At 35.1% G+C, this 17,328-nt stretch overlaps 1 protein-coding gene across 1 annotated transcript; it reads left to right on the forward strand.

Moving 5' to 3' along the window:
- Positions 1-8,408: 8,408 nt before the first annotated feature.
- On the forward strand, positions 8,409-17,120 carry LOC104900482 (heavy metal-associated isoprenylated plant protein 45). Its single transcript, XM_010687897.3, has 3 exons — positions 8,409-8,483; positions 8,864-8,939; positions 16,653-17,120. Exons 1-3 carry the CDS (start codon positions 8,475-8,477, stop codon positions 16,973-16,975), a joined length of 408 nt encoding a protein of 135 aa, XP_010686199.1. The 5' UTR covers positions 8,409-8,474; the 3' UTR covers positions 16,976-17,120.
- The last annotated feature ends 208 nt before the right edge of the window (positions 17,121-17,328 follow it).

Here is a 17,328-nt window from a genome sequence, read left to right on the forward strand (position 1 = left end):
TTTTTCTTTGAGTTTAATTGTCTGTTAAGGGGTAGTAACTAGCTCTTATTTATAGTACAGAATATTGGTGTTAAAGGTGGTTTTAGATTATGGAATGTTGACTAAGTGATTGTTTACTGAGAAATTACGTGATGCTTTAGCCTTTGCACATGGAATAATTTGAGGGGGGTACTAGCGCCGAAATACTCCAAAAAAATCAACATAAAGTTGTATATGAAGGTTTATAATGCAAGAACAATCGTGATTATAATAATGCTAACTATGAATGTTTATGATTTATTCAGTCGATATTATCTAACTTAGTTGGTATAGTTTTGTAAGGATGGTAACGACACTTGAGATCAAATCTCCATAGCATCAATGCACTTATTAGTTGCTCATTTACATTAAAAGAAACCATAACTTATTCCAGAATTATCCCATATACTAAAAGTGTCTTCTCAAAATAATCAAACACGAGACCAGCACACTAAGTTATGAAAGTTAGACAGGCTACATGCTGATGGAGATAGGTAGTTTTTATGCCTTAGAGTAGTGTATCCGGTTCCCTTGTTGATCATACATCTAAAATATTTAGGTTGAATATGGTACATCCAAAAGAAATTACTATAGGCTTATTTTTGAGGATACCATAGTTATCCTAGTTGTTAAAATATAAATATGTTATTATTATAACATGACACAATTACCATCTCAACCAACTTTTAATCATGCTTTAAGTGTCTACAATAAAAATTTAAATTACCATCTAGGAAAAGACATAATACATACGAAGCCACCAGAGAATCAACCCTCTTGGTAAAAAAATAAACCCAGAGGCCATTACTTTGCATTATGAGAAAACAAAATCACTTACAGAACTACAAAAGTGGAACCATGGAAGTAAGGATGTGTAAATCAATAAACATTAAAAAAAATCTAAAAATCTATTTAGCATGGAAACTCTCATGAAGATGATGTTTCCCATTTCCGAAACTCGAGACGACAAAATTTCTTTGAAAGACCCGCGCAGCATTACAAATGCGGTGTTCAAAAGCTTTTGAGGCAATGTAAATGATGTGAAATACACGTGCAACATTACAAGTCACGTCGGCTTTCCTACGAACGTTTCAAGAAAATATGACCATGCCCGGAGAAGTCCAAAAATGTCCCAGAAAAGCCAATATTGAAGGTTATAATACACATTTTCGGACTTTCCCGGGGCCCGACCTCCGAACGCCACGGGATGCATCCTAGGGAGCTGGGAGGTCATTGAAAATCAGTCATGTGGCTTGAAACGAATATGTAGATGCCTTTATATTAATTTAGAGACAATTTTGGGTTTCACGAGAAATGAACAAATGGGGTGTTCAGAGTCTTTTCGAGGCAACACAAATGATGCCAAGCACCCGTACAACATTACAAGTCACGTCAGCTTTCCTAGGAACATTTCGGGAGAAAATATGGCCAGGCCCAGAGAAGTCAAAACATTTCCCAAAAACAACCAATATTGAAGGTTATAATACATGCTTCGGACTTTCCCCAGGACCGAGTGCCACGGGATGCCTCCTATGACATGAGAGGTCATTAGAAATGAGTCATGTAGCTTGTAACGAATATGTGGATGCCTTTACGTTCATTTTGAGGCAATTTTGGGTTTCATGAGAAACGAACAAATGGGGTGTTCAGAGGCTTTTCGAGGCAATGCAAATTGTGCCAAGCACCCGCGCAACATTACAAGTCACGTCGGCACGATCCTAGGTATGTTTCGGGTGAAAATATGACCAGACCTAGAGAAATAAAAAAAAATCCCAAAAACAGCCAAGATTGAAGGTTATAATACACGCTTTCAGACTTTCCCGGGGCCCGAGCTTCGAACACCATGAGATGCCTCTTAGGGACCTGAGAGATCATAGGAAATGAGTCATATGGCTTGGAACAAATATGTGGATGCCGTTAATTTAATTTAGAGACAATTTTGGATTTCACGAGAAATGAACAAATTGGGTGTTTAGAGTGTTTTCAAGGCAACGCAAATGATGCCAAGCACCCAGACAATGTTACAAGTCACGTCAGCTTTCCTAGGAACGTTTCGGGAGAAAATATGGCCAGGCCCGGTGAAGTACAAAAATGTCCCAAAAATAACCAAAATTGAAGGCTATAATACACGCTTTCGGAATTTTCCCAGGTCCGAGATCCGAATGCCGCGGGATGCCTCCTAGGGACATGGGAGGTCATTGGAAAAAAGTCATGTGGCTTGGAAAGAACATGTGGATGCCTTTACGTTCATTTCGAGGCAATTTTGGGTTTCACAAGAAATGAACAAATGCGGTATTCATAGGCTTTTTGACACAAGGCAAATGGTGCCAAGCACCCGCGCAACATTACAAGTCACGCTGGCACTCTTAGGAATGTTTTGGGAGAAAATATGATCATGCCCGGAGAAATCCAAAAAATGTCCTAAAAACAGGCAAAATTGAAAGTTATAATACACATTTTCGGACTTTCTCGGGGTCCGAGCTCTAAACGCCACAGGATGCGTCCTAGTGTCATGGGAGGTCATAGGAAAGGAGTCATGTGGCTTGAAACGAATATATGGATGCATTTACGTTCATTTCGAGGCAACTTTAGGTTTCACGAGAAATGAACAAATGGGGTGTTCAGAGGCTTTTCGAGGCAACACAAATTGTGCCAAGCACACATCGCAATGTTACAAGTCACGTCGACCTTCCTGGGAACGTTTCAGGAGAAAATATGACCAGGCCCGGAAAAGTCCAAAAATAAACACCAAAAATTGAAGGTTATAATACACGCTTTCGAACTTTCCTGGGGACCAAGCTCCGAACGCAACAGTATGCCTCCTAGAGACATGGTAGGTCATTGGAAAGAAGTCATGTGGCTTGGACGAATATGTGGAAGCATTTACGTTCATTTCGAGGCAATTTGGGTTTCACGAGAAATGAACAAATGGGGTGTTAGGTTCTTTTCGACACAATTCCAATTGTGCCAAGGACCCGCGCAACGTTACAAGTCACGTCGGCACACCTAGGAATGTTTCGGTAGAAAATATGACCAGGCCTGAAAAATTCAAAACTGTCCCAAAAACAGCCAAAATTGAAGGTTATATATACACGCTTTTGGACGTTCTCGGGGTCCGCTGAATGTCATGGGATGTTTCTTAAGGCCATGGGAGGTCATTGGAAAGGAGTCATGTGGCTGGGAATGAAAATATGGTTGCCTTTACGTTCATTTCGAGGCAATTTTAGGTTTCACGAAAAATAAACAAATGGGGTGTTTAGCTAGAGGCTTTTCCAGGTAATACAAATGGTGTCAAACATCCGTGCAACATTATAAGTCACGTCGGCCTTCTTAGGAATGTTTCGGGAGAAAATATGTCTAGGCCCGAAAAAGTCTGAAAATGTCCCAAAAACAGCCAAAATTGAAGGTTATAATACACAGTTTCGGACTTTACCGGGGTCCGAACTTCGAACACCACGGGATGCTTCCTAGGGACATGGGAGTTCATTAGAAAGAAGTCATGTGGCTTGGAACGAATATGTGGGTCCTTTTCTGTTCATTTCAAGGAAATTTAGGTTCACGAGAAATGAACAAATGGGGTGTTAGAGGCTTTTCGAGGCAATGCAAATTATGCCAAGGACTAGCTCGCGCAACGTTACAAGTTACGTCGGCTCTCCTAGGAATATTTTGGAAGAAAATATGACCAGACTAAAAGAAATATGAAAAAAGTCTCTAAAACAGCCAAAATTGAAGGTTATTAAATACACGATTTCGGACTTTCCCGAGGTTCGAGCTTCGAACACCACATTATGCCTCTTAGGCCATGGGAGGTCATTGGAAAGGAGTTATGTGGCTTGGAACGAATATATGGATGCCTTTACGTTCATTTCGAGCTAATTTTGGGTTTCACGGGAAATGAACAAATGAGGTGTTCAAAGGCTTTTCGAGGCAATGCAAATGGTGTCAAGCACACGCGCAATGTTCAAGTCACGTCGGCACAACTAGGAATGTTTCGGGAGAAAATATGATCAGTCTTGGAAAAGTCCAAAAATGTCTCAAAAACAGCCAAAATTGAAGGTAATAATACACGCTTTCGAACTTTCCCGGGGTCTGAGCTCCAAACGCCACAGGATGCCTCCTAGAGACATGAGAGGTCATTGGAAAGGAGTCATGTGGCTTGGAACGGATATATGGATGTCTTTACGTTCATTATGAGGTAATTTTGGATTAGCTTATTGTATTAGTTTATTGTATAAATGTGTTTGGTAAGTAGCTGATTGCTTATTGCTACATAATTGTGTTAAATGACCAATAAAGACATGTGCATAATCCATTGTTGTACTTTTTATTAGTTAATGCAATTTTCCAAAAAATTAGGACATAAATGTAATTTGTTTCAATAATTCCCAAACTTCTAAGGTCCTTCCCATAGCTTTTCCAAAAAGAGTTTTTCTAAACTCAATCAGCTAATTGAAACCTCTCTTTACCAAATACTTAAATTAAATAGTTACGCATTTATGTGATTTACTCCAAATCTCTCTTTACTAAACAAAAGGTCTAAGCAGTTTTATACTAGTGATTATTCTTTGTAAGAACTTGAAAAAAGATAAGAAAAACAATCGAAATCGATAATATTGATAAATACTCGGAGTAGTACTGAATCGATATGTTGACGTTGTTCAGCCGAGAATAGGAGAGTTGACATTCATGAATCATGATAGATCAAAGTAAATGGTATATAGTATTCTACGCTTTCATAGACAAGACAAGCAATTATAGCACAATATTGAGGTAAGGCTAACATGGCATGGTAGCATTTTCTTTTTACCAGAACTTCCTAGCACTTTAAGTTTTAAGATACACTTTTCTTGCTGTCGTAGATCGATAAAAGTGAAGTTTCTTGTATGTCCCTTCACATGTGATCAAATTTTCATTCTACACCCAAGTGTATGATGGATTACAATAAATATTCCGCATATGTAAATTCAAGTAATTAAGCATTTATCTACAGTGGTGGATCCAGTATTGATGTACTTAAGCGGGCTAAGAAATAAAGTATGTGTTAGTTTCCTTTTACCAATACTAATATTATGATAGAGTTATGAGAAGAGAGTGAGAGAAAGTTTGATCATTCTCATTACTTGTCGTAGCATATTTATATCGCAGTTGGCTAACAAATTTGAAAATGTATAGGGTATACAATTTGATCCCATGATTTCAAGTAAATATAATAATGTCTTAACCACTAAATCAAGTAATGTTTGGTGTTATAATTTCAAAGTAAGATATTAATCAATAAAAATTATAATTATCCGAAAAATAACCCGAGTTCAGAAACTAGTTTAAATTCAAAAAATGTAACTGCACTACTAATGAAATTAGATATGTGTCTAATTACATAGGAAAATCATATCATCTATTTCACTTACACTTTTTTACGAGCTATTCCAATTACAATTAATAATTGAGGAAGGTATAGTTTACACAAACTATATATACTATATATCTACCCTATGCGTATAAGTTTGTTTTATTGTTTATGTTTCATATCAAGTGGTCAAAGTAAGATAAAGATGAATAATACTGCCTAGTCTTGTATGACTCCTCATAGATTTTAGCTAGTCGATTGTTTTTATTTTAGGAATAACGGTTAATAATAAGGTAACATTTGTCATGTCCGTTAAAAATAAACTAAGTCATTTTTTGATTATTTCCTAAATAAGTCTACCTTAGTAAAAAAAACTAATATGAACCCGGTGCACACTAATTAGTGTGCACCCGATCCATATCACGTGAGTTTATGATAGTGTATATTGATATGATATAGTGTATGTTAAAATGATATAGTGTATGTTAAAATGATATAGTGTATATTAAAATGATATAGTGTATGTTACAGTGATATAGTGTATGTTAAAGTGATATAGTGTATGTTAAAGTGATATAGTGTATGTTACAATGATATATTGTATGTCAAAGTGACATAGTATAGTGTATGTTAAAATGATATAGTGTATATTAAAATGATATAGTGTATGTTACAGTGATATAGTGTATGTTAAAGTGATATAGTGTATGTTACAATGATATATTGTATGTCAAAGTGACATAGTGTATGTTAAAGTGATATAGTGTGTGTTAAAATGATATAGTGTATGTTACAATGATATAGTGTATGTTAAAGTGATATAGTGTATGTTAAAGTGATTTAGTGTGTGTTAAAATAATATAGTGTATGTTACAATGATATAGTGTATGTTAAAGTGATATAGTGTCACGTGTCTGGGTCTGGTCCACACAAGTCGGGTTGCTACCTTAGTACTTATTAATTTTAAATAAGTTAAGTTACAAATAATGTGACTTTTTTCTTTCTTTTTCGTAATTTTTTATTTCTTTTTATTTTCTCTCGCATTCCTTTGAAGAGTTACACATATCATATTTAAGCGGTTAATATGTTAAAAATAGGCAAGGACTTGTCAAAAACATATTGGTATTAAAAGTTGACTTATTCAAGGATAATCAAAAGGTTAACTTGTTTTTAGCGGATGACTTAAAGGTTGGCTTATTCTTGACAATTTTTCCTTTATCTTACATATCAAATTGATTTAATTTCTATGAAAAATTCGAACAGGTTGACTCAAATTTCACCTCTTATAATATAAAGTGAGATTTGAAGAATGTCATGTACTACCTTCGTCCCTAAATAGAGTTCTCATTTCGTTTGGGCATAAGTATCAAGGAGAAATCATATGTCGAATTTAGTTGTATTAAATCAGAATTAAAAACTAAAGTTGGTGCACTATTCATGAATTGTTTAGTGAGTAGATAGAATATGAGAAAGTGCGTAATATAATAAAAAATAAAAGCTAAATAATATTTTAATTATTTCACCAAGTATCCTCGAATTTTCAAAAAATTCACGAGTTACCCTTGCACTTTTCAAAATACACAATGTACCCGGCCTTCAGTTTCTTGGTAATATATCCGTGTTCCCTTAATGACTAACAACGATTAACGTCGTTAGTCTTAAACCTCATTAAATCTTAATTAGGCCTAATTAATCTAACTAACCTAACTAAATCCTAACATCTAACTACCCTAACCCGGCCTAACCCTAATTGAAACCCTAACCATAACTCCACTATCACCCAACCACCACCCTTTCCCCTCCCCCAACCCCCACCCCCAATCGCAACGGGGCGGAGGGGGCGAAAGGGTTTATTCCGAGAGCGAACGAGGCTGTTCTGGGATCAAAGGGGGGCTATGGTGGCATGGAGGAGGGTGGGGGAACTGGTTTTAAGCTGCGGGCGTGTTGGGTGGGGGAGGGGTAAGGGAACTGGGTTTGAGCTGCGGGTGCGTTGGGTGGGGGAAGGGGAGCTGCAGGGGTGGTGGGAGGGTGGGGGAGGGGTGGTTAGGGTTAGGTTTAGAGTTAGGATTAAGGTTAGGGTTAGTGGTTAATTAGGGGTAATGACTAACGGTAATTAAGTCGATAGTTATTAAGGGTATTTGGATGTATTATTATGAAGTTGAGGGGTACTTGGTGTATTTTGAAAATTGCGGTGGTAACTCGTGAATTTTCTTAGAACTCGGGGGTACTTGGTGAAAAAATCGTATTTTATTGATATACCCATACCAAATAAGGAATTAAAAAATATATTTGAGATATACATAAATAGAAAAATAGAAAACTATTTGAAACGGTGGGAGTATATCACACAAGTTTAGGAACTAGTAATACTTGTACTAAAGAATTATAAAAGAGTTATCTGAATTGGACCCACGGCAAAGTTGATTGCATAACAAGACTTTCGAGTCATTACATTATTCATAAGAGTCCGATTATGCAAATGTGCATATATTTCTAACTGAATAGCATATTAAAACTATTGCATGACTTGGTAAAAGATAGTGATGTATCCTCCACGCGATCACTGAGCAAACACTTACGCATGGCTTACATAGGAGCAGTGAATTTAGTAAAATTAAAGCAAGTGAGAAATAAATAATATAAAAGTATGATGAAATATGGAAGATTATTTTTTCTAAAGTTGAATATGTAGCTTGCATGACTAAACATCTTTAAAGGCTATGTATAGCACTTTTTCCATGCAATTTCCCGTAACGTCAAGGGACTTCATTAGTTGGACAAGAAACATACAGAATTATGTATATTAATCCTGTTATTAGTGAGGGAATCTAAGTGTTAGTTTGAGTTATATAGTATATGTCTTTACTTTATGGAAGATAATTTTTTCTTGGTATTACTTTAGTATAGATGTCAACATCGTTTACTTCGTGGAAGAAATATGACATGAAATTGTTATGCATGTAATTTGATGAACTCCTAAAAGTTGTTACTTCTATTATATAAGCCTAGCTTGTGCTCAGTTGTGCTACTCACAAAGTCACAAATATAACTTCTCCGCTTACAATCATACTAGAAATTTTAGCATTTAAGACAACGCAAAATTATAATAATGAGTTCAGTAAGTTATTTTTCTCCTACTTTTTCTTTCAAATTCAATTCATTAGCTCACTTTTTATGTACCATAGTCCATATATGCATATATCATTTATGTCGTATTGCTTAATATTATTACTATGGTATGTTCAATCCCTTTTATGTTCAAAAACAAGTGGACGTGTACAAATAGCAGGTTGTATATGAATGTGATATGGGATTTTAATTTTGTTCACTAGAAGTACACCTACACAACGTCTTGTTTAGAATCCATTTGGCTAATTAAACTTCGCAAAAATAATTTTATACGCCTTTTAATTAGTTTTTTTTTTTTTTGGAAAATGAAAATAATTCTAATATTGATCTTACAAAATATATGACTTTTCTTTATCTATATTACGCCAGATTGTGGAGTTGCGAGTTGGTATTGACTGCTTAGGATGCGAGAACAAAGTGAGGAAAGCTCTCCTCAAACTAGATGGTAATTACTTCAATTATATTTATTTGTATTATCATCATATTCATAATACTAGTCTTTTAACCGTATTACAATAACGACTAATAAAGTGATAACCTTAAATCTTGAATAAGTCGTTGAAGTATAAAGTTTGATTATTGTTATTAGGTTGTTAGACTTTAGTTGTTGTTGTTAGTTTGTTAGTTTGTTAGATGTACTTCTAGCATTAGTTTTATTGTAATTATTATAAATAGGTAGGCATGTAATGTTTTCTCTTAACAACTTATATTACAATATACACACATTTTTATTTATCTTTCTCTCTAGCTTTTTAGCTCTCTCTAAGCCAATAATTGCTGACTTCACTCTCTTTTCCTTTTTAGTTTCTTCCTCCCTAAATCCGAAATTTAACATTCGGTAGAATACTATATTTTTTGTTAACTTATACATATCCTTTAGAATTTGTTAGTATAGATTAACTATAGGATTGATACGAAGTATTTCCTTTGTTTCAAAATATAAGGCACGTATGATGTTCAAGGTCGAACTTTGACCATTAGTTACTCTCAATAATATATGTTGATAAAAAATTTCAAAAATAATATTATTATAGTATTTTTCAAGACGAATCTAGCTGTATGATTTTTATAATTTTTATTTATCATATTATGAGAGATATTTGTGATCAAAGTAAATTTTCGTAAAGCGTAAATGTTTTGTATTTTGAAACGGAGGGAGTATGGTACTACTATAAATGATAAAATCACGTGTCATCCATACAAATATATTAAAAGTCGTACCTAAGGAAGTTTATGTGCCACGTGTCACTCTCCTCAAACTTCTAATGCAAATGCCTTATGTCCATGTATACCCCTCAATAAAAATATTGTGTAATTGCAAGGTATCGAACACATGATCTTTGAAATGAAAAGTAAAAGCTTAACCATCAATACACTATGTCTAATGTTTAAAATAAAATATGATAAAGTCGTATAATAAATATACTTGACTAAAATAACTTAAACACGTATATACATCTCTAACAATTTTATTACGTAATAACTAACAAGAGACTATTGATGTTATATTCTCTTACCACAATTCCTTTTATTATTTTCAAACTTAAACCTTTTAGTTTTTTTACTTATCACGTCATGAAGTAAAATTTTCAATTTCTTAATGGACAAAAAATACGAAGAGTGGCAAAATAAATTATGAAATTTAAGAATAATAACATAGTTGTTTATCTCTATTATATAAACCAAGAAAGAAGGTGTGATGTCCGCATAAAAATAAAATTCTATCCTTCATGAATTAATATTAAATCTGCCATAATTGATCTCTTACAATCGATAAAAATTTACCTTTGTTAAATCAACCACCTTTTTATTTATTTGTTTCATTAGGTAATTATTCATATCAAACAAGCTCATAATTTATGCTTAACTGATCACCTCCATTAACCTATCTAAATCACCATCATAATTGTTTCAATTATTCTTCATCAATATATAAGTAAGTTAAAATTTGAAAATAATTAGTAAACCAGTGATTTAGAACAATATTTTTGTAACTTAATAATTATTTTTTGATCATGGTGAACTCGTGATGTTATTATTGTAATTGTTTTGTTTCACAGTAATAATGTTTTATTATGGGCACAATACTAACGTTAAACCTATGACTTAGTCTTACTACAAAAATCGATTTTGTTTAGTTAAAATGATCAACCAACTAGCATTGACAATAGAAACTAGTATTTGGCCCGGGCGTTGCCTCAGGTTGGTATTGTGTTTCCGAACTTGATATGCATTTTTTTTTTCATTTCCACTAAAATATATTAAGGAAAACTCAACATTTGAAAGATACAAATATAATGGACACTTAAATCATGATTAAAAGTTGGTTGAGATGATAATTGTGTCATGTTATAATAGCAAGACGTCACGGGTTCAAATCTTGTTGCAAGCTAATTTTACTTTTGTTAATCGACATAGCTTAAAATATTCACTGTGTTCAAAAAGAGGTATGTTATCTTCTTAATATTGAACTTGAATAGTTGCCTAATTGAGGTTGAGTTGGTGGAATAGTGGTATCACTTCCTATTTGTTATCCCTGAGAGGTGTGGGGATCAAACCTCATAGGACTCATTTGAGTAATTTTTCATATCCCCCTCAAGTAAGTCCCCTTTATTTTACCAAAAAAAACACCTAATTTTAAATTAAAATTAGATGGTCTCTTTTAAGACAGACTCTTTCTGCACACAGTTCACAATTTTGTTGTTTCTATTTCTTTGCTTTCTTTAATTCCACAGTCTCCATCAACATCTTACTTATTTTAGAATAGAAAATGTATGGTAGTATTAAATGGTAAAGCACTAAAACTCCTATAATACACAAAAGATTAAATATTATAAATTCGTACATGAGACGAGGTTACAATATAATACCTCCGTTTTTTTTATATTGCAATAATTACTATTTTGGGTAGCTTCACATCTATTGCAACAATTCCAATTTTGGTATAAAAAGCAATTTTGATTGATAATATTGCCCTTACTGTATCTTATTAAAACCATCATTAATTACTCACTTTGTCTTATAAAATTGCTTTTATTTTCTAATGATGATTTCTCTCCTACTCTAGTTAATTAAAGAGTTACTTTTATGCTAAACTACTCATTTGTTTCAAATCCTTAAAAATTGTTTCCAAACAAATTGTTGCAATAGAAAAAGAACAGAGTAGTATTATAATTAGTTCGGCTAAATTTTAATCGGATTGGGTCACCTTTAGTTTTTACTACTTATAACCTTTAATTTTAGCTGTTTTTGGGACGATAATTTTAGATTTCTCCGAGCCTAGACATATTTTCTCCCGAAACATTCCTAGGAGAGTCGATGTGACTTGTGACGTTGTGCGGGTGCTTAAACCATTTGTGTTGCTTCGAAAAGCCTCTGAACACCCTATCTATTCATTTCTCGTGAAATACAAAATTACATCACAATGAACGTAAAGGCTTCCATATATTCGTTCCAAGTCACATGACTCCTTTCCAATGACCTCCCATGTCCCTAGGAGACATCTCCTGGCATTCAGATCTCGGTCCCCGAGAAAGTCCGAAAGCATGTATTATAACCTTAAATTTGTTTGTTTTTGGTACATTTTTGGACATCTCCGGGCCTGGTTAAATTTTCTCCCATAACATTCCTAGGAGAGTCAATGTGACTTGTGACATTGCATATGGGTGCTTGGCACCATTTGTGTTGTCTCGGAAAACCTTTGAACACCCCATTTGTTCATTTCTCGTGAAATCCAAAATTGTCTCGAAATGAACATAAAAGCATCCACATATTCGTTCCAAGCCACACGACTCGCTCCTTTCAAATGACCTCCCATGTCCCTAGGACGCATCATGTGGCATTCGGAGCTCGGACCCCTGGGAAGTCCGAAAGCGTGTATTATAACCTTCAATTTTGGTTGTTTTTGGGACATTTTGGGATTTCTCCGGACCTAGTCATATTTTCTCCCGAAACATTCCTTGGAAAGCCGACATGACTTGTAACGTTGCACGGGTGACTGGCACCATTTGTATTGCATCGAAAAGCCTCTGAACACCCTATTTATTCATTTCTAGTGAACCCCAAAATTACCTCGAAATGAACATAGAGACATCCATATATTCGTTCTACGGCACATGACTCCTTTCAAATGAACTCATATGTCCCTAGTAGGCATCCCGTGGCATTCGGAGCTCGAACCCTGGGAAAGTCCGAAATCGTGTGTTATAACCTTCATTTTTTGCTTTTTTTGGGACATTTTTGGACTTCTCCAGGTCTGATCATATTTTCTCCTGAAAATTTCCTAGGAAAGCCGACGTGACTTGTAACGTTGCGCGGGTGTTTGGCACCATTTGTGTTGCCTCGAAACGCCTCTAAACACCCCATTTGTTCATTTCTTGTGAAACCCAAAATTGTCTCAAAATAAACATAAAGGCATCCACATATTTGTCCTAAGCCACATGACTCATTTCCAATGACCTCCCAGGTCCCTAGGAGGCATTTCGTGGCATTCAGAGCTCGGAGCCCGGGAAATCCGAAAACGTGTATTATAACCTTCAATTTTGGTTGTTTTTAGGACTTCTCCGGACCTAGTTATATTTTCTCCTGAAACGTTCCTAGGAAAGCCGACGTGACTTGTAAAGTTGCTTGGGTGATTGGCACCATTTGTGTTGCCTCGAAAAGTCTCTGAACACCCCATTTGTTCATTTCTTGTGAACCCCAAAATTACCTCGAAACGAATGTTAAGGTATTCATATATTCGTTCTACGGCACATGACTCCTTTCAAATGAACTCACAAGTCCCTAGGAGACACCCGTGGCATTCGGAGCTCGGACCCCGGAAAAGTCGAAAGCGTGTATTATAACCTTCAATTTTTGCTTTTTTTGTAACATTTTTGGACTTTTTCGGGACTGATCATATTTTCTCCTGAAACTTTCCTAGGAAAAATGACGTAACTTGGAACGTTGCACGGGTGCCTGTCACCATTTGTGTTGCCTCAAAAAGCCTCTAAACACCCATTTGTTCATTTCTCATGAAACCCAAAATTGTCTCGAATTGAACATAAAGGCATCCATATATTCGTTCCAAGCCACACGACTCATTTCCAATGACCTCCCATGAACCTAGAAAGTATCCCGTGGCATTCAGAGCTCAGACCCCGGAAAAGTCCGAAAGCGTGTATTATAACCTTCAATTTTGGCTGTTTTTGGGACATTTTTGGACTTCTCCGGACCTGGTCATATTTTCTCGTGAAACGTTCCTAGGAAAGCTGGCGTGAATTATAACGTTGCGTGGGTGCTTGGCACTATTTGTTTTGCCTCAAAAAGCCTCTGAAAACCCCATTTGTTCATTTCTCGTGAACTCCAAAATTACCTCGAAACGAATGTAAAGGTATCCATATATTCGTTATACGCCACATGACTCCTTTCAAATGAACTCACATGTCCCTAGAAGGCATCCTATGGCGTTCGGTGCTCGGGCTCCGGAAATGTCCAAAAGCATGTATTATAACCTTCAATTTTGGTTGTTTTTGGGACATTTAAGGAATTCTCCGGGCCTGGTCATATTTTCTCCCGAAACTTTTCTAGGAAAGCCGACGTGACGTGTAACATTGCGCGGGTTTTTGGCACCATTTGTGTTGCCTCGAAAAGCCTCTAAACACCCTATTTGTTCATTTCTCGTTAAACCTAAAATTATCTCAAAATGAATATAAAGGCATCCACATATTCGTTCCAAGCCACATGCATGACTCGTATCCAATGACTTTCCATGTCCCTAGGAGACATATTCTGGCATTCGGATCTCGGTCCTCGAGAAAGTCCGAAAGCGTGTGTTATAACCTTCAAATTTGTTTGTTTTTGGTACATTTTTGGACATCTCCGGGCCTGGTTAAATTTTCTCCCATAACATTCCTAGGAGAGTCAATGTGACTTGTGATGTTGCATGGGTGCTGGGCACCATTTGTGTTGTCTCAAAAAGCCTCTGAACACCCCAATTGTTCATTTCTCGTGAAACCCAAAATTGTCTCGAAATGAACATAAAAGCATCCACATATTCGTTCCAAGCCACATGACTCCTTTCCAATGACCTCTCATGTCCCTAGGAGGCATCATGTGGCTTTCGGTGCTCGGACCCCAAGAAAGTTCGAAAGCGTGTATTATAACCTTTAATTTTGGTTGTTTTTGGGAAATTTTTGGATTTCTCCGCGCCTGGTCATATTTTATCCCAAAACTTTCCTAGGAAAGCCGATGTGACTTGTAACGTTGCGTGGTGCTTGGCACTATTTGTTTTGCCTCGAAAAGTCTCTGAACACCTCATTTGTTCATTTCTCGTGAACCCCAAGATTACCTCGAAACGAACATAAAGACATCCATATATTCGTTCTACGGCACATGACTGCTTTCAAATGAACTCACATGTCCCTAGGAGGCATCCTTTGGCGTTCGGAGCTCGGACCCGGGAAAGTCCCAAAGCGTGTATTATAACCTTCAATTTTTGCTTTTTTTGGGACATTTTTGGACTTCTCCTGGATTGGTCATATTTTCTCCTGAAACTTTCCTAGGATAAATGACGTGACTTGTAACGTTGCACGGGTGCTTGGCACCATTTGTGTTGCCTCGAAAAGCTTCTAAACACCCCATTTGTTCATTTCTCGTGAAATCCAAAATTGTCTCGAAATGAACATAAAGGCATCCACATATTCGTTCCAAGCCGCACGACTTCTTTCCAATGAACTCCCATGTCGCATTTGTTCATTTCTCGTGAAACTTAAAATTTATGATTAAATAAATTGTTGTTGTATAAAAATCTGTTGTAGTTTTTTATTACCGACAAAAGATGTATATAATAGGGCATATACTATAGAATTAGCTAGCTAAGAGATTTTTAGTTGGGAAAATATCATTTTGTGACTGAAGATCATTGAGGCAGGAAACTCGCTACTCTTTCAAAGAAATTTTGTCCTCTCGAGTTTCGAAAATGAGAAACATGATCTTCATTAGTGTTTCCATGGTAAATAGATTTTTAGATTTTTTTTTTAATGTTTATTGATGTATATATCCTTACGTCCACTTTTGTAGTTCTGTTAAGTGCGGTTTTCTTTTTTCATAATGCAAAGCGATGGCCTCCGGGTTTATTTTTACCATGAGGGTTGATTCTCTGGTGGCTTCTTATTGTATTATGTCTTTTCCTAGATGGTAATTTAAATTAGATTTTTATTGTGAACACTTAAAGCATGATTAAAAAGTTGGTTGAGATGGTAATTGTGTCATGTTATAATAGCAAGAGGTCACGGCGTGTATACATTGTCACACACACCTTTTAATATATTTGTATAGATATTGTTCAAGAGTAGATATTTAATATGTAATTTTAGAAATCATCTAAGTTCTACATTTTTTATTTTGAGCTTATTAATTCTACCCTTAATCACGATTTGTATATGGTTCGTCGTTTGATATGTGAAACACGCGTTGCGTGTATATAGAGGCTAGTTATAACTAACCCTACTACCCTAGGCATCGCACGAGTCAAAATACTAATTTGATATTATTATATGTTTATTATTCCTATGTGCAGGGATTATTTCTAATTTTTATCCAAGCTCTAATAAGAAGTTAGTCTATGCAATAAATGACAACAATATGAATGAATTTATATATAATTTATTCGTAGAGAAAGTTTCATGTTGATACCTGACCTAAATTAAAGTTAAATAATTCACCCCCCTAAACGTTGTATTTTTAATGTAAAACTTGATAAAATTGAGATAGGTAGAAGAAACTACCAATTTGAAAACTTTTCAATTAATGTAAAACTTTTAAAAAATGAAAATGTTGTATTTAAAAAACTAGAGGAAGTAAATTTGTACTACTTCAGTACTTCTTCCCTTTTTTTTAACATGTTACACTCTCACTTTTCACGAATGTTATTATGCTAATACAAAAATTTTGAGCACATATATCTTTAATTTTGCATTTGTAGATATTACAAGAGGTACATATTAAAAAAATAAATATTAAGACTAATCTAACAAATTCTCACATGATTATATTTTATTCACGTATAAATTACAAACGACAGTCAAAATGAAATTTATACATAGCGTAAAATATTAAAATGTCACATTTAATTTGAAACGGAAGAAAATAATTGTTTTGATACATTGGAAATTTTCAGGAGTCAACAGTGTTGAGGTGGACCTACATATGCAAAAAGTAACAGTGACAGGATGGGCTGGACAAAAGAAAATATTAAAAGCCATCATGAAAACAGGGCTAAGAGTTGAGCCATGGACCATATGTTATAATCCTCAATTTCATGATTTCAATCATTTTTATGAACAACATAAGACATTCGAATGCTCGGCTAACCCTTCTTCACATCGCAGAAGGGGTAAAATCGTCCATGAACATACTTATGATCCTTATCCCTTGGCCAATGATGATGATGGATTCATGATGTTTAATGATGATAATACTAGTGGATGTTCTATTATGTAGTGTGTGTAAGTATAAGGCTTCGTTTAGTAGGGCGTAAAACGTTTCGTGGAAAACTGTTTTTCTCTATTTTCAGTTTTACATTGTTTTGTTGGTAAATTAGCGTAAAGTCATTTTCCCTTGGAGTAAAATTACTCTCCCAATAATAAAAAACCAATTTTCCTTCAAAATGAAAGGAAAATTGTTATCCTTATCTCTTTTATACACTCCTCTCACTACCTTCTTACTTTCCTTTTTCATTTTCCTTTAATTTTATTATTTTTCTTACATGAAACCAAACAATCGACAACTAATTTTAAAATTATGTTTTCTGTTATGAATTGTTTTCCTTGAAAATTATTTTACACTGAAAATGT

This window comes from Beta vulgaris, chromosome 8, assembly GCF_026745355.1.
Source record: "Beta vulgaris subsp. vulgaris cultivar EL10 chromosome 8, EL10.2, whole genome shotgun sequence".
In the NCBI taxonomy this organism is placed as follows: domain Eukaryota; kingdom Viridiplantae; phylum Streptophyta; class Magnoliopsida; order Caryophyllales; family Amaranthaceae; genus Beta; species Beta vulgaris.